General features: G+C 41.7%; 1 protein-coding gene across 1 annotated transcript in view; it reads right to left on the minus strand.

The window, feature by feature from the left end:
- MAP3K15 (mitogen-activated protein kinase kinase kinase 15) overlaps nt 1-25,318 on the minus strand; it is a 164,203-nt gene that overhangs the window by 99,255 nt on the left and 39,630 nt on the right. Inside the window, exons 2-3 of the mRNA XM_075854028.1 lie at nt 13,217-13,356; nt 10,862-10,885 (exon numbers count right to left, since the gene is read on the minus strand). Coding sequence (XP_075710143.1) covers nt 10,862-10,885; nt 13,217-13,356 — 164 coding nt within the window. The remainder of the gene's footprint in view (nt 1-10,861; nt 10,886-13,216; nt 13,357-25,318) is intronic.

A 25,318-nucleotide genomic window follows, 5' to 3' on the forward strand; every position in this document is an offset into this window, starting at 1 on the left:
AAGGTTTCCTTCAAGGGGTTTATCATATTTTTAGCAAGTCCAGTTTTCTTCTGAAAGTTTCTTGAATAAGATGGAACAAAATAAAATCAGCACTTTTTTAGCAAATGCGTCAGTTTAGGCTAGTATTTTTCACACACGGTATAGACCACGGCCAAAATTCATCTCCTTTCACGTTCTTCCACTTCTCCCGTGCATGGGATACCAAATATGTGTGCCTTATTCACTGTGCGGGCATGTGCCAGGGCTTGGCATAAAAGGAGGCTTTTTGGCCTTTTCGGTCCAGGAATTCTGCACTTGACTTTATAGCCGCATACTGTTTTCTGGGGGGTGTAATGCTGCTGAAAGATTAGAATCACCCCATAAATGACTTCATTCACGCAAGCAGACCCCCACAAGGTTTTCTTCAAGGGGTTTATCATATTTTTAGACAGTCCAGTTTTCTTCTGAAAGTTTCTTGAATAAGATGGAACAAAATAAAATTAGCAATTTTTTAGCAAATGCGTCAGTTTATACCAGCATTTTTCACACACGGCATAGACCACGGTCAAAATTAATCTCCGTTCACATTCTGCCACTTCTCCCGTGCACGGGGATACCAAATATGTGGCCTTATTTATCACATAGAGATGTAGGAGGGCGGACGATAGAAGAAGATTATTTCACATATCGCTTTTTTTCAAAGCTGGTTTTACAAAACTCAACAGAGTTTCTATAACACTTCCAAAATATCTGCTCGTCCACACTTACATTCTGCTCAGGGGTGTAGAGTTGCAGAAATAAATTATTCAGGGAATTTATTAGCGGTCTTATTTTGAACAACCGATCCCGGTTTGCATCGGTACTTGGGGGGGCCTGTGCGTTGTCATTGAAGTGGAGGAACCTCATTATTGTCTCATAACGAGACCTGGGCATTACTGCAGAATATACTGGGGTGGCTTGGGCGGGTCTTGTTGACCAGTAAGACCTAATGGAGGGCTTTTTGACAATACCCATATTTAGGGTGAGCCCCAAATTTTTTTTTAATTCCTGCAAATTGGTGGGCGTCCAATCTCTGGCATGGGTGGATGAAGGTTTCTGCCTTATATATTGCGTGGCATATAAATTTGTTTCGTGGACAATCTGATTTAGGATGTCGTCCGTTATAAATAAATGGAAGTAATCCATTTGGACAAAATTTGTATTGTCCACGGTTATGCCAGGAGTGGCAGTAAATCCGTGGATTCTAGGCCCAAAAGATGGGGCAGGTGCCCATACAAGAGCCTGGACTGGAGGGACCAGGCTGTCCCGTGCTACAGCGCTACTTGGCCCTGCGCTTTCATGTTCTGCAGTTTCGACTGCATCAGGGACAACGTCCCCTGAAGATGAACCTGAAGTGACGCTGTCATCGTCACTACCTAAAACAGGTTCCATCTCGAACGCCATCTCTGATGCGGTCTCCGACTCAGACCACAGCATGGCGTATGCCTCCTCGGCGCTAAACAACTTCCTCGCCATAACGTAACTAACACTAACACTAACTAAACAAATTTTATTTTTTTATTTTTTTTATAAAACACACAAACTAAGGCCCCATGCACACGACCGTGCCCGCAATTGCTGTCCGCGATCGCGGGCACGGCCGGCCGCTGACTGACAGCCGCATTTTCGGGCCGTGCTCCCATACAAAGTATGGGAGCACGGCCCGCAAAATGCGAAAGAACGGACATGTTCCATAATTCCCGGAACATTTCCACGGCACTGACACCCTTCCGTAGTGCTACTGAAAGGTGTCAGCGTTCAATGAAAGTGAATGGCTCAGTTTTTGCGGACCGCAGTTGCGGTCCGCAAAAACGGAGGTTTTTTGCTGTCGTGTGCATGGGGCCTAACTGCTATATATATCTACACTACCGCTAACAAAAAAATAAACCGCTATTGCTATATATATTATATATATGTGGATATATATATAATTATATACTCCCTACCTGCCTATTCTAATAGAATAAAAGAAAGAAAGGTAGATAGATAGAAAAAAAGATAGATGGATAGATAGATTGTATAGATAGATAGAAATCTATCTATACAGAGAATGTTTTATAGTGTAACTGTTTGTTTTTTTTTCACTGTAATCTTCTGGCAGCAATTCTCCCGAGTCTCTTTTTCTCCTCAAACTGAAACAATATTTGAGGAGAAGAAAAGAGGCAGGAGATTTACTGCCAGAAAACTCAAAATAAAACAAATGTGGTCGCTGTGATTTTCACAGCGACCACATGTTCAGGGACCATCAGATTGGTCCCTGATACTCTGCCCAGTGCCCAGAGCTGTTGGTAACAGCGAGGGCACAGGGCTGTGTGCACGCGATCGCGGGCACAGGGCTGTGTGCACGCGATCGCGTGCACACTGTTTTATAAGCAGAAATGCATGTGATCGCTGTGATTGGTTGTCACAGCGACCACATGTTCAGGGACCATCAGATTGGTCCCTGATACTCTGCCCAGTGCCCAGAGCTGTTGGTAACAGCGAGGGCACAGGGCTGTGTGCACGCGATCGCGTGCACACTGTTTTCTAAGCAGAAATGCATGTGATCGCTGTGATTGGTTGTCACAGCGATCACATGTTCAGGGGCCAAAAGATTGACCCCTGACATTCTGCCCAGTGCCCATGGCTGTTAGCAACAGCCAGGGCATAGAGCTGTGTGCACGCGATCGCGCGTGCACAGTCTCTGAAGTGCGGCCGTATATATACTATACGCCGGACTTTAGAGACCCTGACCGCTGGCCGTATATTTACGGCCAGCGGTCGGGAACCTGTTAATAAGTCTCATCCTTGTAGTCTTACAGAACTTAATCTTCCGATGGTGAAGAACGTTACCTGTATTTTATGTTCCATTTAGATAACGTGTTATTGTAACTGGTGTTAAGGGAATATAGAGATGTAGGCCCCTATTGCCTAGATAAGTATAGGTGGTGGTAGCATACTGTGGTATAAATTATTGGGGTGTTGGAAACTACGGGAGTAATTTAGCATAATCCAGTCATCTAGAGTAGGTGGGTGTGGATTTATGTGGTAAATTCATAAGCTCAGTAGTGTAGTTCACCCTTGTGACGTGACCCGAGATTGGTGATCGTCCGAGCGCCATATATTTTATTAGCTGCCAGGATCCACATTGCGGACCCCAGATTTACATCTACATATTGTTCGGCCCGTATTAACCGAAATATGATTTTTGATCAATTGAATGCAATGTCTTTGGATACCATAGAATGTTATTTGAAGGTGTGGAAGCCTTGGATGTCAACCTCGTATTCTCTGAATATATTGTATCATGGTTATTCATGGTGCATTCTTAGTTCTCTTTTTCTCTCTAATTTTGACTGTCCTGTGATCGCTTTGACTCCGTATGTGGATGTGCTTGAAGCTAGTTCCGTCTGAAAGAACCAATGATAAGGCACTTTCAACAGAGACTCCTAATCATTGATTTATCCTTGCAATTGGACATTTCGTGCCTAGGGACTTCACTGTTAATAGTTTATTTTGCACTTTGTTATACTGTACTACCTTGTTTAATCATGGCGCGTTTAGCCTTAAACAGAATCTCTCTGCGAAGGGAACATAAATCAGGTAAGCTTTAAACTATTGACTTGGGAGCTCAAAATTAATACTATTTCCAATGGTGTAGGAGAACTGTCGTAACACTGATGTTCCACGATGCTGTACAAACATTTTATTAAATTAGAGGAAATTTAAAAAAAAAAAAACACTCCTAATTCATGCTCTGTCAACCATCTGCATGATGGAGATTAAGCTGCTCCAGTTTCATGACTCTCAGCACTCATAATAAGTGCTTAACAGTCAGAGATGTAATTACTTGGTCTGGGGGAGTACTGCTGCCTCCCAAAGAGTCATTTCATGCATACATTCTTCACACAAAAACCTAAAGATATAGGCAGGATAATATGATTTGTTACTTCCCTTTATTATAAGAAAATATAACATCCCATGGGAGTCCCGAAACTGGCTATGTCCTGCTTCTTTACATAACTTTAAGTAGAAGAAAAATGCTGTTCAGCCCTACCTAGTCCTATGTAAAAAAGTATTTGCCCCCTAATTCAACCAGTTAACCAAACTTAATTGACAATCGAGTTAAATTTCCCTAGACCCAGCCAGGCATGATTACGGCCAGACCTGTTGAACCTAAACAATCACTTACATAGAACCTGTCTGGCAACGTGAAGGTCTCAAAACTTCACATAAAATGCCACATTCGAAAGAGATTCAAATACAGATGCCAAACAGAGTCATTGATATATACGTGTCTGGAAAGGGTTAGAAAGCCATTGCTAGAGCTCTGGACAGTAAGAGCCGATATCCGCAAATGGAGAAAACTTGTAATAATGGTGAACCTGCCAGGAGTGGGCGGCCTACCAAAATTTTATTATGAGCGCATCGAAGACTCATCCAGGCGGTCAAAAAAGAACCCAGACGAATATCTAAATAGCTGCAGGCCTCACTTGCCTCAGTTACGGTCAATGTACACGATTCCACAATAGGAAAATACTGGGGGAAAATGTCATCCGTGGGAAAATTGCAAGGTGTAAACAACTACTGACCAAAAAGAACACAAAGGCTCGTCATGCATTTGCCAAAAGATTTAGATGACCCCTAAGATTTTTGGGATAATATTCTATGTACTGATGAGTCAAAGGAGGAACTTTTTGGAAGACATGGGTCTTGTTACATCTGGTATAAAGCGAACACCGCATTATATAATAACACCATACCAGCAGTCAAACATGGTGGTGGTGGGGTAATCGTCCGGGGCTGCTTTGCTTCTGCAGGACCTGGACGACTTGTCATAATTGACGGAACGATGAATTTTGCTCTCTACCAGAAAATCATGATCGAGTATGTCCGCCTGTCAGTTCGGGACCTAAAGCTCAAGCGCAGTTGGGTTATGCAGTCGGACAATGATCTTGTGACGTCTATGGCCGCGGCCCGTTGTTCTGACTTACCCTCTAATGGCCGCGGCCATGGACATGTGAGTTCTCGGCAGCATCTCCCTCCATGGAGACGCCGGCACTCACTTCCTGGTTCAGAGACTGTTTCCCGCAGGACGCGCGCGCCTGCGCGTGCACGGCCTTAAAGTACCAGTGCACGCACAATTGCAGATAATCTGCAATCAATCCAAAATGCTGCTGGACTATAAAAAGGGCTCTGCCCTCTCGATCTTTGCCTGAGCGTTGTTGTATACCTAAAGTTTGTCTTGCAAATGGTCTCCCAGTGTTTTCCAGTTCCCAGTGTTACCCATTCCTGCTGCCTGTACCCTGTATCCTGTGCTACCGTGCCTCTGTGCCCATTTAGAGTTGAAGTCGAGCTGTATCTTCCGCTGCATCTGCTGTGTTACACCCACTGGGTGTCTGTCTGCTGCTGAAGCCTTATCTCAAGCCTGTATCACCGCTACTGTCTACATTGACACATGTACCCTTTATGGACAATAGACATTGTTGTAATGATGGGGGGTAAGGAAACAGACAAGTGAGCCCTAATCTACCCGCCACTCAGTCCCTGCCTACTTGCAACGACCCGCCCTAGGTGACGGGGTACAACTGGGCGACAGTCCCTACGCTCAATAAGTGCACGACACACAAACAGACAAGGGTACACAGAAGCAAGGGAAAAGGGGCAGTTGCTCACGGCAACACCGTGAGCAACAAGAGTGGTGAACAAGCCGAGTCAAACCAGGAGTGTACGAGGTACCAAACGCAGAGCAGGAGAGTAGTGAACAAGCCGAGTCAAACCAGGAGTGTACGAGGTACCAAACGCAGAGCAGGAGAGTAGTCAGTAAGCCAGGGTCAATATGAAGCAGGGTCAAATAGTGCATTGGTGGTCACTAAGGGGTTAAACCAGCAGTTCATGCTCGAAAACCCTTCAATGTAGTCAAATTAAAACAATTATGTGAAGAAGAGGGGAACAAAATTCCTCTACAGCGATGTAAAAGACTCATCGCAAGTTATCACAAATATTTGATTGTAGTCGTTACAATGTTGGGTGGCACAACCAGTTATTAAGTGTATTGAGCAAATACTTTTTCACATGGAAGATATAGGTTTTGCATAAATCTTTATCCTCAATAATTGAAATGATGATTTAAAAGCTGCTTTTGTGTTTACTCACGTTGTATTTATATTATATTTAAATGTGTTCATTGATCTGAAACATTGAAACGTGACAAATTAGCAAAGATAGAAGAAATCGGGTAAGGGGCAGATACATTTTCACAGCTCTGTATATAGAGAATTTGGTCTGCAAAATAATTAAAATGCTAATTAGACATGTGTTAACTTTTTTCCACATGGCATCGGCTAGAAAATTTAGCATGATAATTATTCTCACAGATTATCATGGTGTGAATGGGGACTAAGAAAAATGGTTTTAGAAGCTCTGCTATTTCCTCTGAATTTCTTCACTACAACTCAAAACATTGGCATTCATTTATATTTCTTCATTTTGTAGGCTGCAAGATTTATCCAATTAAACCACATCTTTGAGAAGAAATGTGATGTGGGAGAAAAAAAAAGTCTACAAATCACTCTGTCTTGGCCATGACTCATGAATGTTAGATTTGGCCTAGGTTCAAATGAACAGCTTCTATGCAGTAAATACAAGTGAAAATCTATTACGCATCAAGCAAGGAAATATTATGCTGCTGCTAAACCTCCTTGTAGACACGTATAAAGGGGTGCCAACAGTTGTATAATGTATTCTCACAGAATGAGAAGATCATTTATTTCTCAGATATATGTTAAATTATCTTGCCTACACTTAGGGTAAATCCACACGGAGCGTAAATACTGCGCATTTTCCGCAACAGATTTGCATAAAATCCAACAGAAAACCAGCAATTCCGCAACATAAACTGACATGCTGCGGATTAAGAAAAACGGCAACGCAGGTCAATTTATAAACTTTTATTCGGCTGGTTTTGTACACTGCTTGTGGATGAGATTTGTTCAAATCTCATCCACTCTACTGCTACTGTAATATGCTGCGGATTTTTCCGCAATGAAATAAATAGCAGATGTGATTTTTGCGCTGAAAAAGCGAAGATTCCAGCGTATAAATACCAACTCTGAAAAAAAAAAAAGGCTATACTTACCCAGATCTCTATGCTCCTGCATCCAGGGATATTTCAATCCAACGTGACTGCTGCAGCCAATCACAGGCTGCAGCGGTAACATGGGTTGAAACTTCATCCCTGGAGGCCAAGCTGAAGGACATCAGAGGGACACGTCGCCATGGCTATGGGTAAGTATAGACTTTTTTTCTGTTTTCTGCATTGGATATTCCGGGCCGAATAACTGAACCACAATTTGGTGTGGTCTTTCGGCCACAATTCCCTGTGGGCTCAAGGGAGGATATGCTGTGTACCTTTACACATCGTATCCACCCTTTGTGAACATACCTTTAAAGGGGATCTATCACCACAAAATGACCGATTGCCAAAAAGGTTGTTCGCTTCATACAATCCCTACTTGTTAGAACTGTCCCTTTACAATAAGCTGATCACAAATTGTCCCTGTGCTGGAACCACCAGCGAGTGGATTTAATTTGTGGGGAAACCTACCAGTAAGTGTTAATTTTCTCTGCAGCGCCACCACAGGGGAAATTAAGTATTACACAGTGCCCATTTAAATCAATAGGTTGTCTGTGTAATGAAGGGCAGATATAACCTATTAAGATTTTGTATTAAAGCGTACCTTTCCTTTCAGTGAAAAATGATTATATTGCAGGAGTGTGCACTATAATTGTTTCTCTAAATAACTTGTATTACCAATTTTGTTTCTAGTAGCAGCACTGACTGTGTAAAGTCTGTGCTGTCGGCGGCTCATAACTCTTCAGTGGCTCCCGTATGAGGAACTACAAAATTCTGTTATTGCTTTTAAAATATGGCAACAAAAAAAAAACAAATGCTTTTTATAAAAAAGTTATTTTATTGTGAAAAAGTTGTATAATTTAGGAAAACTAGATAAATTTGTTATCACCATAATTGTATTGACCCGCAGAATAAAGTTAACACGTCATTTATACAGCACGGCGTACACCATATGAAAAATAAATAAAAAAACAATGCCAGAGTTACAGTTTTTTTTAATCACTTTGCCTCCAAAAAAATTGAATAAAAATTGATCAAAAAGTCATATGTACCACAAAATGGTAGCAATAAAAAAAACTACATCTCGTCCTGTAAAAACCAGACCTCAAACAGCTTAGGTAAATAAAAAAAATAAAGTTATGGCTCTTGTAATGAGGGGATGAAAAAACATTCCGATGTGCAGTCCATAAGAGAACATTTCCTCTGTTTCAAGAGGTGGTTTTCTAAGCCCTATTATTTAGTAACTAGGAAGGGGAGGGCCTGAGCTCATCTGCAGGAAGTGAGGGCGCCCATATTGTACCATGTAACATGTTGTTTTTACCACACGGTGAACGCTGTAACAACGAAAACCAAAAAACAAATGAAAGAATAATTTTTTTCCAATTCCACCCCACACAGATTTTTTTTCAGTTTCCCAGTATAATACATGGTACTTTAAATAGTGACATTAAAAACTACAACTTTTCCTGCAAAAAACATGTCCTCAAACGGCTATGTCGTAAGGAAAATGTAACGGCTTTTGGAAGGGGGGGGGGTGCAAAATGTCAAAATGAAAAAAAAAAATGGCTGCGGCGCCAAAGGGTTAACAATCTGAAAATAACCTGCAAGGCTGCAGAGACTTGGTACATACAGAATTTTTAAGATAACCATGATACATTTATTGTAAGATTTGAAAAGGCTTTCTTATGTCATGGTAGTGATACTACTAGAGTGATAAACGGAACTTTCCAAAATGCAATTACTTCTTTTAGTTAAAAAAATAAATAGTATTGGTTCTCTTCAAATTGTAAATGTTAAATTAAAGGTGATAGTACATATTTCTGTATCCTAGACATGGTTCTTGGAGTCCCCTCATATAACTTTAGGCCGCCCACCCTGTCTTACATATCAATCATTCTTTCACCATTGCCTATTTTTGATGCTAGGTCATCCAAGGAACTCTGTGAATGTATAGTATCATAGCATTAAAGCTACCCTCCGGTACAAAACAAAAAACTTACAATATGTGGGCTGTTCGGAAATAAAATACCTCTGATGTTTCTATTCTCGCTTTTCTTTAGCCATCCTTTTATTTTCGAGTCCTCTTTTACTGAGGTGTCATGGCCGCCATACATTTTTTTTCCTCCCGTAAATACTGGCGTAAATACGGGTCCTTTGTCACACATATTCGACCCGTATTCCACCAGTATTTACCGACCAGTGCCCGTTAATTAATATTGGTCCGTTGTCACCAGTATTCAACCCGTATTTACGGACCCGTTTTCTCTGCACTAATCGGCAGCCCCTTCTCTTGATCAGTGCTGGATGGAGAGAAGGGGCAGCCCTTTCGGGCAGTCTCTGCAGCAATTGAAAGTAAAAGAAGTTCATACATCCCTCGGCCGTGGTTTTGGTGACGCGTCCCTCTTTTGACATCCAGTCCGACCTCCCTGGATGACGCGGCATTCCATGTGACCGCTGCAGCCTGTGATTGGCCTGTGATTGGCTGCAGCAGTCACATGGGATGAAACGTCATCCCGGGAGGCCAGACTGGAGGAAGAAGCAGGGAGTTCTGGGTAAGTTAACTTTTAATACTATTAACTCCAGCGGTAGTCACTGTCCCGGGTGCTGAAAGAGTTACTGACTCAGTTAACTCTTTCAGCACCCTGGACAGTGACTATCCCCTGACGCCGCCTAGCAACGCTCCCATAATTACAGGTGCACACACGTAGCCACCCATAATTACGGAAGCCCCATCGAATTCTATGGGCCTGCCCGTGCCGTAATTACGGCCTGAAATAGGACATGTTCCATATTTTTCAGCGCCCAGGCACCTTCCCGTAAGCAAACGGGAAGGTACCCGTGGCCAATAGAAGTTTATGGGCCCGTAATTATGGGCGTTTTTACGTTCATGTGCATGGGGCCTAACTATGAGCTTTTAGGTCAAATCTCTATTTCTGGTTCACTATGGATTTTAACTAGAAATGGTGCTATTCATAAATGGGGACTGGACATGAGTTGGGTATGGATTCAGTGGATTTGTTCCATTGTCGCTTCATGTAAAATGTTCTTATATTTAATTTACATATAGTTAGGGACCTGTAGTTATCCATGCCCTTTAATTTTCATATTGCTTTGCACCACGACCAACAATTGCTCTGGTTTGAATCTTAGTACAAGATCTTAAATTAAAATGGAAACTGTAGTAACATAAGTTGTCAGAGCCAGGCCTGATGGATGAGTGATCCTGGGATCAGGCGACAGACAAGTGATGTAATTGGATCAATAGAGCAGAAGAATGAAGTTCATGGCCAGGATTAGTGAAGTGACTGCTTCTACTAGACATGTGTGTGACTGTGACAAACAGCTGAAGACTTGAGTGGATGTCATTGAAAATAATAAGAAAATAAATGATATAATAATTGTAAGTATATACTGCCTAATGATATAACATTTTATCCATTAGGAATACATATTGCATCATATTACTGAACACGACAACCAGAATAAAAGACATCAAAGAATACCCCAGACCACCTCTAAGGATATCACTTTTTATTATGTCAGTAGACTATAGTATCTGTGATAGCTGTCCATTTTTTTGCGTAATGAAGTTTAATTTATTAAACCAACTAAGGTAAATCAACTAGAAGAACAAACATCTTCCATTAATTTGGGGGAATCATGATGTTATCTTATTTGATGTGATAGTTGTAGTACACTTCACAATTATGAAAATGTTTTTATACTCACTGTGTTCTTCTGAGCCACCATATCCTGAAAAAGCAAACAAGAGAATTTAGATAAAATGAATAGACTATGTATTTATTGTAAATGTAACCCCTTAACGACCCAGACTTTTTTGGTCTTAATGACAAGCATTCTTTTGCGTTCTTTCATCTTCGCATTCCAAAAGTCTTTTTGTGGGATGAGCTGAATTTTTCAATGCCACCATTTTTGAATACATATAATACACTGATTAACTTTTATTAAGTTTTGCATTGTTTTGTTGCAGTTTAAAATGTACGCTGTTCACTGTGCGGTGTAAATAACGTATTACCTTTATTCTATGGGTCGGTACCATTAGGGCAATATCAAATATGTATAGTTTTTTTTCTGTTTTACTGCTTTTGCACAATAAAAACTATTTGTTTTTTCATCTTTGCATTCTAAGGCCCCATGCACACGAACGTGCCTTGCGGCCGCAATTCCCCTGAAAATCCACGGGAGAATTGCGGCCCCATTCATTCCTATGGGGCCATGCACAGGACCGTGGTTTCCCGGACCGCAGAAAGAACGGGCAAGCCTTATTACGGGCGTGTTCTGCGGTCCGGGCTCATTAAAAATAATGGCCGCGGCCATGTGCACAGCCCACGATTTGCACATGGCTACGGTCGTTTGCATGAGGCCTAAGAGCTATAATGTCGATGTGATCATATGTGGGCTTATTTCTTGCAGGACCAGATGCAGTTTTTATTTATACTATTATGGGGTACGATATTGTACGACCATAATCATACAGTTTAAATTTTTGGGAAAAAATTGTTTTATTTGATATTTTTACTGTGCACTTTTGTTTTTTCATAAACATTATTTAACAGTTAATAATAATTTTTTTTTCATCCCATTAGGGGTCGTCATAAAGTGATTTTCTGATCGCTGATATAGTAACGCTTTGGCATACTTAAAAAGGGTTAGCCAGGAATTAATTTTATTTCTATTTTAACCTAAGGTGACATGTATAATTAACTTTCTAATATAATGTATTTTTATTTTTGGAACGGCTACTTACTTCTAATTAGCGGTCATGTGACCACACCCAGAGTAAACTTTCCATTTCCCGTGACGTTCCGTGATATCAGGGGCTTCCCCAGAGCCGGAGTCCCGGGCAGAGTGCTAGTATAGGCTCTGCTCCGGGACTCTCTGGTATCCCCTGACATCACTTCTTCTCTCTTGCCTAGCCGCCACAACTCTCCTCGTACACACCTCCTCCTCTTCTCTCATCGCCCAAGTTGGGTTACATAAATATATGGATGATGGGGTTATATAAATACAGGGATGATGGAGTTACATAAATACATGGATGATGGGGTCATAATTCCTGTATATAACCCCCATAATCCCTGTGTATAACTCCCAACATCCTTGTGTATAACCACCATCATCCCTGTATATAACCGCCATCATCCCTGTATGAGATGGGGTTATATACAGGAATGATGGGGGTAATACACAGGAATATTGTGGGTTATACGGTGCCCACCAAAAATTCCGGAACACCCTCATAACTTTTGAACGGCTCGAGGTAGAGGGTTGAAATTTGGTGGGATTTAATGGGGTCATAAAATCTACCAGTTAACGCCCCCCAAAAAAAACACCCCACCCCCTTGGTGGCAGTGGGGTGGGCGGGGACAGCAAAATCTTAAATGGCACGGGGGGGTCGAGTGGGGTCTCATTTGAAATAGGATTTTTTTTCGCTGAGATATTTAACGTTAAAGTTATCATCTTCATTATCGGCTACCGCCGGTGTTAGCATTACCCAAAATGCACCGCGTGGGTAAAATCCTAAATGTGTGTGGGCGTGTGTGTGAGCTTGGGAATGTCACATCAAGGTGACTTTAAATTACATATTATTACAATCGGCCTCGGTGATACAAAATGGACCTGGTCTACGATTGTAATATGATTTCATGTGTACACATTTCGGTAGTCGCTTGTGAATTTCAGCCGATAGTAAAGATGATAACTTTAACGTTAAATATCTCAGGGGAAAAAAATCCTATCTCAAAATCGTTTGCAGCATCGTTTTTGTATTGAAAATAGCTTTCGAATAAGCCCCACTCGACTCGGAAATAGCGCGATTCAGCCACAACACAGAGCAGTAGAACGGGGTTTATGGGGCCCTTTTCTAGAGATAGGTGCGGTTCCCAGAGGTGGGACCCACATCTATCTGACATTTATGACATATCTTGTGGATATGTAATAAATGTCTCTGATGGGAAAACCCTTTTAAATAAATGTAATCCCCAATTCCACTACAATAATGCAAGTAAATTGTATTTGCTTTCTGTTCAAAAATGGACAAAACAATATTTGTGACTTTTTTACCTTAAGGGATAATGATGTATCAGGGTCTGTATCATGATAGATAATAACATTATTTGCCATGTCGAAACTTTCTCGTACCCCGAGGTGGTAGAAAAGAGAAGGTTGTCTTCCAACATCACTCATGTCCACTACAGCAACATCTGCAATAGTAAAAAGTTTAATAATTTTCAGAGTGTTTCAATTGCATTTAATCCTAGTTGTGTCTGCAAACATACCGAAAAACTAAATTTGAAAAAAATGTTTGTCCAAAGACACAAAACCCAACATTTCTTTTCGGGCACATTTAAACAATAATAAAAAAAATCAATAAGACTCCAATCACACTACCTTTAGGGGTTACATCCAACTTTTTGTTATTTTTTTTACGGCAAGATAAGCACAATCTGCAGCATTATTCTTGCCATTATAAAATACCAGTACCCCAACAGACCTTATTAAAGTCAATGGGGTCCATCAGAGTCCATTTGGATCCATCAGACAACGGATCCGTCATAGCATGAATGGTTCCAATATACTTCGTACCTGGCCCCGTACTATCTGTAACGCAGGCGCGTCCCTGCTCTTTACTCGGCGCATGCGCAGTACGATGTTTTGGCTCTTCATTCTAATCGGCACTACTGCACATGCGCCGAGTAAAGAGCAGGGACACTCCCGCGTTACAGATAGTAAGGCTATGTTCACACAGAGTTTTTTGCAGGCGGAAATTCTGCCTCAAAATTCCGTTTGGAAGTTTGAGGCAGATTTTCCTCTCCCTGCATGCCGTTTTTAGCAGCGTTTTGCGCCCGCGGCCATTGAGTGCCGCAGGCATAAAACGCCACGAAATACGCTTTCTCTGCCTCCCATTGATGTCAATGGGAGGTCAGAGGCGTAAATGCCCGAAGATAGGGCATGTCCCTTCTTTCTCCCGCGAGACGGTTTTACAGCTCGCGGGAAAAAGACGCCTCCGCCTCCCATTGAAATCAATGGGAGGTATTTTCGGGCCGTTTTTGACGAGTTTTGTGGTGCGGTTTCCGCGTAAAAAAAACTCGTCAAAGAACTCTAGTGTGAACGGGGTCAGGCATAAACGCGCCTTTTACGCTGCTTGGCCCCTGTCAATCAATGTAACAAGGGAGGAAAGGGGGTTGAACTGGGGAGCGACGTAAGAGCATTTAAGTGCAACGGTGACGCCCTCGTTGCACCTAAATGCTCATTAGCATAAACCAAATACAACGAATTTCTCTACAAAGGAGGCAGTATGCCGAAATTTAATCTACACTCTAGAAACAGGTTAGTCTCCTCTACAATACAAGGTTACTAGTTTAATATGGATATTCTAGTGACAGACTCCCTTTAATACATGCAGTTGTACCCTGACCATGGGGCATGTGTTCTTTAAAGGAACAGTGGTAGGAAATGCCTGCAGAAAACGGCAATCTTGATTGTGGTACATTTATAATGTTCATAGAATTATATAAATAGATGCACTTCCTCTGAGAAAAGAATTCTTCCCAACAGACAGACAGCCTGGGAATAGTTCTGAAGCAAAAGAATGTTAACTAGAGCTGAGCGGTAGGATTTACAAGTAGTAGTGTGCCATCATTTCAAATATAGTGAATTCTGTAATATCTGTACACGGCAATGTCTGAGATATAAAAATAGAAATCCACATAAAGTGATTGATTGAAATACTGAAGAACTTAATATTAACCGGTTAGTGACCGGCCCATAGTCTTTTTACGTCGGTCACTAACGGGCCTTATTCCGATGCCATAGACTTTTTACGTCGCGGCATCGGAATAAGTAAACAGAGCAGGGAGCTGTCAAATCTGCCTGCTCTCAGCTGCCAGTGGTAGCTGAGGGCTGGGGGCGTCCCTGTTCTGCCGGGTGAGATCGATATTAGTATCGATCTCACCCGTTTAACCCCTCAGATGCGGTGCTCAATAGCGAGCACCGATACTGAGTGGTTTTGGAGAGAGGGAGGGAGCTCCCTCTCTCTCCCACTGACATCCGACGAAAAGATCGCCGAGTGTCTGTGTCTCCAATGGCAGCCGGGGGCCTAATAAAGGCCCCCAGGTCTGCCTGTAATGAATGCCTGCTAGATCATGCCGCAGGCATGACCTAGCAGATGCCTGTCCGTTTTAAACGGACAGGCATAATACACTGCAATACAAAAGTATTGCAGTGTATTATAATAGCGATTGGAGGATCGCATAGTGAAGTCCCCTAGTGGGACTAGTAAAAAAGTTAAAAAAAAAGTTTAATAAAGTTAATTTAAAAAAAATTTGAAAAAAAAATGAAAAACACACTTTTTCCCCTTACAAACTGCTTTACTATTAAAAAACCAAAATAAAGTTAAACAGTTACACATATTTGGTATCGCCGCATCCGTAACGACCCCGACTATAAAGCTATTATATTACTTAACCCACACGGTGAACGCCGTAAAAAATTTAATGAAAAACAATGGAAAAATTGCTGTTTTCTGTGAATCCTCTCTTTAAAAAAATGTGATTAAAAAGAGATCAAAAAGTCGCATCTACTCCAAAATGGTACCAATAAAAACTACAAGTCTTCCCGCAAAAAAAAAGCCCTCATACAACTGCATCGTTGAAAAAATAAAAACGTTACGGCTCTTCAAATATGGAGACACAAAAACAAATAATTTTGAAAAAAAGTGTTTTTACTGTGTAAAAGTAGTAAAACATACAAAAACTATACAAATTTGGTATCGTTGCAATCGTAACAACCCGCTGAATAAACTTATTGTGTTATTTATACCACATGGTAAACGGAGTAGATTCAGGACGCAAAAGAGTGGCGAAATTTCAGATTTTTTTCTATCCCCCCCCAAAAAAAGTTAATAAAAGTTAATCAATAAATAATATGTACCTCAAAATGGTGCTATTAAAAAATACAACTTGTCCCGCAAAAAACAAGACCTTATACAGCTATGTCGACGCAAAAATAAAAAAAAGTTATAGCTCTTGGAATGTGTTGATGGAAAAACGTAAAAAATAGCCTGGTCATTAAGGGGTTAACAAGAAAAAAAACAACATTGACTAAAATGAAATATTTCCATAAATAAACAAATAAATAAAAACTAAATAAATAGTCAGCAGTAAGAAAAAACTTAAAATGTTCAACTACTATTCACTTCTCCACTTCAAAGTTGTAATTGAAACCTTGCTACTACCACCAAGACCTGCACCCACGACGGAGATTACTTTATATTGTCATTTAAAGCTCAGGTTCTAAACACGTAGTATGAGCATTATAGGTTCAGTATTTAGGAGGCTTTTTTTATCCAAACTTTCCTATAAGTGTTCAAAGAGGACTGTTAATTGCAGCGAGCAGCCAGCAATGTCCCCTACAGTCTTCACCCTTAAAGGCTTTTGAAACTTTTGTAGCCTTTTTTTGTAATGAAATGTATGTCGTATATATTTTTAAACATTTTTCAAATGGACTTTTATAAAAAAATGTGCACTATACATAGAAGCTGTCAATGGCATAGTAATAAGTGCATGCAGCAGTCGCAGTTACTACCGGGCCCTAGAGCTGGGACCTATGAAGTAAACTGCTCGAGTGAGTTCACGCGTTACGTAAATAGTGTAGATTTTTCGCAACGGAAAATCCGCAGCAAATACAGTAGCAGCAAAATGCGAGGAGGAGCATTTACGTCTGAAACGACGGAGCTGTGATCTCCTGAAAACAGTCTGTCATTTCAGACGTAAACGGCAGCTATCGTGTGCACATACCCTTATACCTACCCCGAAGTCTGTGCTTCTTCCTCCAGGCCGATCTCCTGGGATGACATTTCATCTCATGTGTCTGCTGCAGCCAATCAGAGGCTGTAGCGGCAGTCACATGAGATGAAACGTCATCCCAGGAGGCCAGCCTGGATGACGTTAGAAGGCCGGTCTCCTGGGATAAAGTTTCAACCAATGTGACCACCGCTGCAGCCTCTGAGCATATCTATAGCACTACGACCCTGTGGATAAGATTACAGTGGCTCAGCAGACAGTGTCACATATGATAGCCTTAGATACAGGGCCCAGCTCGCTGACATTGTGGCTAAAGCGCTGAACCCGGGAAAGGTAAGTATGATAATTGCTTTGCTTTTTTTAATGTGTTACAAATTTTTTTGTGTTTGTGTATTTTTACAGGTTCGGATGTTGGACTACTTTGGATTCGAGGATGGCGTTTGTTTTTTTTATTTTCAGTAAAATGTTTAATGTGGAGTTTTTTTTATTTAAATAAAATATTTTTTCTATGTCTTTGTATTTTTTTAAACTTCATTACTACCACCTTAGTAATGGCCGATTGACAGCGTCTATTACTAAGACGGGGTTTAATGTTAGCCGGTAAAGAGGCTAACACTAACTGTAAAGGATCTGCCAGGCACAACTTCTGTGGATACGCCCATAGGTAATCAGTCCGCACCTGAGTTTATGTCTCTGAGACTGACTCCAGCTTCCACCACTCAGGATGGCAGGCTTAGGAGTCGGAGAGCCTATCGCAGCCTGGCCAGACGGAGCTAGCTCCCGCCCTCTGTCTATTTATACCTGCCTTTCCTGTTCCTCCTTTGCTTGTGATTCTTCTCGTGTGGTTTCCTGGCCCAGCTACAGCTTCTGACTATTTGATCCTGCTCCATACTGACCCTGGCTTTCTGACTACTCTCCTGCTCTGCGTTTGGTACCTCGTGCACTCCTGGTTTGACTCGGCTCGTTCACCACTCTTGTTGCTCACAGTGTTGCCGTGGGCAACTGCCCCATTTCCCTTTGCTTTGTGCTCCCTTGTCTGTTTGTCTCTTGCACTTACTGAGCGTAGGGACCGCCGCCCAGTTGTACCCCGTCGCCTAGGGCGGGTCGTTGCAAGTAGGCAGGGACAGAGTGGCGGGTAGAATAGGGCTCACTTGTCCGTTTCCCTACCCCTGTCATTACACTAACCCTCATTATTACCCTGGCACCCACTGCATTCAGGGGTGCTGGGAAGAGCCGGGTACGATCTAGTACCCAACCATCTGTAGTGATGGTCGGGTACTGGGGTGGTTGCAGGCTGGTATAATTAGGCTAGGAAAGGCCAAAAACAATGGCCTTACCACCCTAGTAATGCTAGCCTGCTGCTGCGGTGTTGTATCTGGCTGGTTATGATAAATGTGTGAACCCCACATAATTTTTTCTAATAATAATTTTTTCTTTTTTTTTAAATTACGTGGGATCCCCCCATTTTTATAACCAGCCAGATACAACATAGCAGCAGCAACCTACCATTACCAGGGTGGGAAAGGTCACTGTTTTTGAGCTTTCTCAACCTAATAATACCAGCCTGAGGCCGCCCCTTTACCCGTCCGTCGCTACAGATGGTTGGGTACTGGATCGTACCCAGCTCTTCCCGCCACCCCTGGTGGCAGTGGGTACCGGAGTAATAATGGGTCCTGGGTTAATTAGCCTCTGCATCGGCTAACCCCCGCCTTATTAATGGACGCTGTCAATCAGCCAGCGACCATTACTAAGGCGGTAGTAATAAATTTTAAAAAAAATACAAATACACAGAAAAAATATTTTATTGAAATAAAAAAAAAACACACAACCCTCGTTAACCATTTTATTGAGAATAAAAAAAAGCCGTCATCGAAGTAGTCCTCGAATTCGACATAGTCCAACGAACGAACATGTATAAAAACACAAAAAACAAGATTAGTAACACATGTGGTAGGCTTAGATACAGGGTTGATGTGTGATACTGTCTGTTGGACCCTGTATCTAAGCCTACCACAAGGTAGGCTTAGATACAGGGTCCAGCAGACAGTAATCTTATACAGTATAAGATTACTGTCTGCTGGGGCTTTGTATCTAAGCCTAATATGTGGTAGGCTTAGATACAGAGCCCATCAGACAGGATCACACATGGGCTATGTATCTAAGCCTACCATGTGGTTGGCTTAGATACAGGGCCCAACAAACCGGATCCCACGATGTGTAATCCTGTCTTAAGGGCCCTGTATCTAAGTCTACCACATGGTAGGCTTAAAGTGGTTGTCAAGTCCCTAAACATAGATGGCCTATTCTGAGGATAGGCCATCAATAGCTGATGGGTTGGGGGTGCAGCGCTCTTACATGTGCTGCTTCCACTTCATTCCGGTCACTTGCTCACACTGAATTGCCGAAGCCGAGATTCACAGTGTGAGCAAGTGACCGGACTGAAGGGGAAGCAGCGCACGTAAGAGATTCTCCCCCTTCAAAACAGCTGCTTCGCTACATACATATACACCCACTTTTTTGGGGGTACATATATATTGGGGCTATTGCCCCTGACGTTTTAAGACCTTAGTGACGCCCCTGGCTGCTAGTGCTGCATCGTTGTGTCACTTAGGAGACCCAGCGATGCAGCTGAAAGCTTTCGGGTCGTCGGCTATGAGAAGAAGTTTCGGGGGCCCCCAAGTACTTTTGCACCGGGGCCCATGAGCCTTTAGCTACGCCCCTGAATACATCTACACGAAGGACAACTCTAATACCGATTACATGAAAGTTAATTAACTTATCGGTATTAAGGTTATCGGTATTAAGGTTATCCTGTGTGTTAGAAGAGTCTTCGCAAAAACGAAATAACATGTTTTATAAAAGTCAATCTGAAAAAATATTTAAAACACACAAAGGACACACAGTACATTTAATAATAATAAAAAAAGGCTACAAAGATTTACATAACCTTCAAAGAGGAGCTGTCAGTAAATACTTGTATTCCCCATGAAATAACAATCCTGGGGCATATTTTCTTAAAACTCTGCACTCCTTTCCTCTGTTATTTCTCCTGGAAGTATGTGAATAAATGTACAACTTTTGTTAACAATTCCCTTGTTATAAAGTGGTGTGTCCCCACACAATCTGACACTGTCCAATCAGTGCTGACAGTGTAAGGGGAAATTGTCCCAGTTGTCAATTTATTCATGCAGGTACAGGAGGAATAACAGAGGAATGGCACAATGCAGAGTTATTTCATGGGGAATACTTAAGTATTTATTAAAACAGACATATCAGGAGAACGGTCAGGTTCTTTTTAATGTGCGCACACATAGTGGGGAATTTATTAACTTTTCTACGCCAGTATTCTGGCATAGAAAAATCGCAAACTGCACAAAAGTGGCAAAATGCGGGAAAAAACACGGTTTGCACTGCTGTTTTGAAAAGTAGACAGAGCTTAGCTAAAGGGAGTGGGGCTCCCCACGGCTAAACATTTACTACTATAAATTACGCCAGAGACTAGCGTAAATTATATTATAAATCTACACCAGCTCATAGTTAGCGTAGCTTTGACTCAGATGACCTGAAATGCACCTCATTTATTAAGAGGCACTTGCCTCTTAATAAATGAGGTGCATGTTACTCCAGAGATCTGTATATTATGACTGCCGTATAAAATGCCAGTCTTAATAAATCTCCCCATAGACCTCATATTCTACTCTTAGCACTTGCATGCCTTTATCTAAAAACCAGGAAAGTTGTGCAAGACACACTGAAAATGTACTGACTCGTATACACTGAGCCTCTGTCATTAATAACTCTTTTTTGATATACAACAAACATCTGCAAGGTTCTTTGTAAGTTCCTCTCCCCTTAAGAAATCCCAACATGATTACTTAAAATCTTTTGATGAACACCCTCACACACGTCTACCAGCTTCCTTCCTTGTCAACACCAATACCGGATTGCGTTACAGAATGGTCATGCATGTACTGTACACAGGTGAATTAGGAGAACCTAAGGCTAAGTTCACACGATAATGTTATGTCCGTAATGGACATAACGTATTTCGGCCGCAAGTCCCGGACCGAACACACTGCAGGGAGCCGGGCTCCTAGCATCATAGTTATGTACGATGCTAGGAATCCCTGCCTCGCTGCAGGACAACTGTCCCGTACTGTAATCATGTTTTCAGTACGGGACAGTAGTTCCACGGAGAGGCAGGGACTCCTAGCATCGTACATAACTATGATGCTAGGATCCCGGCTCCCTGCAGTGTGTTCGGTCCGGGACTTGCGGCCGAAATACGTTCCGTCCATTACGGACGTAACATGCTCATGTGAACCCAGCCTTATAGAAACCGATTCTAATGTAACCTAAGAAAAAGTTACTTTGTGTAATGTAAACTATGAGGTTGTGTGATGTAAACCTCACAATGGAGTGTTGTCTCATTTACCGCTGCAAAGTCCCAGCATCCTTTGTCTAGCTAAGGAACAGTGAGTAAGTACTCTTACTACCTCATTTGCTCTCAGTGTTTGACATGTTTGGCATGGCATGACCTGCCCAGTGAGAACATAAATCACTGCAGCAGTTATGGTCAAATGGATTTACAATAAAAGAAGAGAACATATTTATTTTCATATAACATGCATGCAACCTTCAAAACTCAGGTTATACGGAGATTCAGATTTTTTTTTTTACTTCTTTTGCTTTTAACTATTAAAATGTAATTGAAAAGGTTGGGGCTTCATATTCATCATGTGTACCCCAGCTACGGTCATGGTTCTAGTGACATGATTAACACTTAGTAGATGCTAAGGGCTTACAGAGATTTTTGCAAAATGCTGCAGTTTTACAAAACTTGTGGCTATAAAACCGCAACACATCCGCAACATGTGAATTAGCCCTTATGAAGAAATGTCAATAGCAATTATCTTAAATCTACTCTGAATTTATGCATGGCTCAAGTCTCGGTATAAGGGAGAACAATATGGGTTCATTAATGTGTACCTAAACAGTTCAGGTGACTTTTCAGAATAAGCTGTCATATATGTGTACGTGAGGAATAACACTATTTCTGGCCACACAGCACACAGAGAAGAGGAGAATCCTGCTCTCCTATCTCTATCGATCGTGTATATATATATATATATTATATATATATATATATATATATATATTATGTGTGTGTGTGAGTGAGAGAAGCTGCAGCAGTATGGAGTAGATTATACAGCAGTAAATCTAGCATTGAGGTGATATAGCAATCTTACCAGCATGTCTGTCTTTCTCACTCTGCTACTGCTTCCTCGTCCTGTTCCACCTTCCTCTCTCCATAGACTTGTATGCAGCCTGTCTGTGTCACTCTACTTAAAGAGGCTCTGTCACCACATTATAAGTGGCCTATCTCCTACATAAGGAGATGGGCGCTGTAATGTAGGTGACAGCAGTGCTTTTTATTTAAAAAAAAACGATCTATTTTCACCATGTTATTAGCGATTTTAGCTTTATTTAATGAGTTTCTCAATGGGCAACTGGGCTTGTTTTACTATTGACCAAGTGGGCGTTGTACAGAGGAGCGTCTGACGCTGACCAATCAGTATCATGCACTTCTCTCCATTCATTTAGTCAGCGCATAGGGATCCTTTTAGATCGCTATGTGCTGTCTTATACTAACACATTAACGATACTGAAGTGTTTAGACAGTGAAAAGACATTCCACGGGATGTCTATTCACAATCCCGACACTTCGCTAATGTTTCAGTGTTAGTTACAGCAGAGCTAGCGTAATCTCGCGAGATCACGCTGTAAATGACAGGTTACAGCGAGATTACGCTTGCTCTGCTGTACCTACCACAGAAACATTAATGAAGTGTCGGGATTGTGAATAGACATCCCGTGGAATGTCTATTCACGGTCTAAACACTTCAGTATCGTTAATGTGTTAGTATAAGGGTATGTGCACATGATAACTGCATTTACGGCTGAAATTACGGAGCTGTTTTCAGGAGAAAACAGCTCCGTTATTTCAGACGTAATTGCTCGTACTCGCATTTTGCGAGGCGTTAATGATGGACGTAATTTGGAGCTGTTCTTCATTGGATTCAATGAAAAACGGCTCCAATTACGTTCCAAGAAGTGTCCTGCACTTCTTTGCCGAGGCTGTTATTTTAAGCGCCGTCTTTTGACAGCGACGCGTAAAATTACAGGTCGTTGGCACAGTACATCGGTAAACCCATTCAAATGAATAGGCAGATGTTTGCCGATGTATTGGAGTCGTGTTTTCAGGCGTAATTCGAGGCGTAAAACGCCTCGTTTACACCTGTAAAATAGGTCGTGTGAACCCAGCCTAAGACAGCACATAGTGATCTAAAAGGATCCCTATGCGCTGACTAAATGAATGGAGAGAAGTGTATGACACTGATTGGCCAGCGTCATACACTCCTCTGTACAACGCCCACTTGGTTAATAGTAAAACACGCCCAGTTGTCCATTGAGAAACTCATTAGCATAAAGCTAAAATCGCTAATAACATGGTGAAAATAGATTGTTTGTTTTTTTTTAAATAAAAAACACTGCTGTCACCTACATTATAGCGCCCATCTCCTTATGTAGGAGATAGGCCACTTATAATGTGGTGACAGAGCCTCTTTAAGTTCCCTCCTCGTGCTCCCCCTCCCCTCTCCATAGGCATGTATAGGTAGGCAGTGAGGAGACACACCCCCACCTTCTGCAGCCCATCAATTCTGCTCTGTAACCAGTGGCGATTTTCCTACACGACAGGGGGTGGACAGCAGATTAAAGGAGGGGAGACACCTAGTGTTCACACAGAATTTGGATGGATAAAAACACTAAATTTTAACAGTAAGTAAAATACAAAGTTGATTTATATCAGGTACAGTTAGATTAGCATAAGTTGTTGAAAAATTAGTGTCCATTTAAGCACTTTTCTGGCTTTTCGTGCAGTTACAAACAGTATTCTGCAGACGATTTACACCTGAATGGAAGATGGAAGGGGGTTGCTGTGCTGGGGAGAGAATTCTAGCAGGTGTGGCAGAGTATTTAAACTGCGGCTGAATAGGAAGGACAAGGCAGAAAATGAAAGGGTAGATAGGTTAGGAAGGATTCAGACTATACTAGTTGGTAGAGAACTGGACTGTAGGGGGAGGATTAGGGAACAAGATAAGGAGATCCATGTGTTACAAACCAACATTGAAGACCAATATGCCCACAAAATGTAAATAAATTCCATTCCTGAAACTGAATGTTAAAAATTGGAAGGCAACTTAAAGTGTAAGTTCACAAATGCAAAAAGTCTAGCGAGCAAAATGGGTGAGTTTGAGGCCTTGGTACTGGAGAAACATATAGATATAGTTGATGTTGCTGAAACATGGCTAGATTCTTCACATTATTGGGCTGTAAATCTACAGGGTTTTACACTATTTCGGAAAGACAGGGCAAATAGGAAAGGCGGTGGTGTATGTCTGTATATGAGAAGTGATATGAAGGTGAGTGTAAAAGAGACAATAGTGGGTGAAGATTGTGAGGAGGTTGAATATATAAACAAATGGAGTGGTCTGCACAGGCTGGTCATGTAGTGATAAGCGGAGATTTAAATTACCCAGATATTATTTGGGATCATAGTTCTGCTTCAACTGCGAAGGGGAGAGACTTCTTCAACTTGTTTCAGGATAATTTTGGGACCCGACTAGAGGTGGTGCTCTGATGGATCTGGTAATTTGGAACAACGAAGAGCTATTTGGGAATATCACTGTTCGTAAAAACCTTGGTACAGGGGTTCTTTAACTCTGTATAAAGTGATGTGAAATAAAGTTAATGTGTACAAGTCTCTGGGATCAGATAGGTTAAACTCAGGAGTTCTTAAAGAACTCAGTACCGTTTTTTCTGTACCCCATTTCATAATATTTAGAGAATCTCTAGTGATTGACTTAGTGCCAGGGGAATGGCGCAGCGCAAATGCGGTGGAAATTTTTTGAAAAAGTCTTCTCCAGGAAATTATAGACCAGTAAGCGTAACATTCATTATTGGAAAAATATTTGAGGTGCTACAATCCTTGACAAAGTGGCGGCTGTGGATAGTGTTTTTGGACTTTGCAAAGGCGTTTGACACTGTCCCTCATAGACGCCTAAGGGTATGTTCACACGCGGAGTCAAAAACGTCTCAAAATACGGAGCGGTTTTCAAGGGAAAACAGCTCCTGATTTTCAGACGTTTTTGAAGCCACTCGCGATTTTCCCTGCGTTTTTCGTGGCGGTTTTTACGGCCGTTTTTTGAGCTTCTTTCTATAGTCTATGAAAAACAGCTCAAAAACGTCACAAGAAGTGTCCTGCACTTTTTTACATGGCCGTTTCAAAACGGCCGCGTAA

This window comes from Rhinoderma darwinii, chromosome 2, assembly GCF_050947455.1.
Source record: "Rhinoderma darwinii isolate aRhiDar2 chromosome 2, aRhiDar2.hap1, whole genome shotgun sequence".
Classification (NCBI taxonomy): domain Eukaryota; kingdom Metazoa; phylum Chordata; class Amphibia; order Anura; family Rhinodermatidae; genus Rhinoderma; species Rhinoderma darwinii.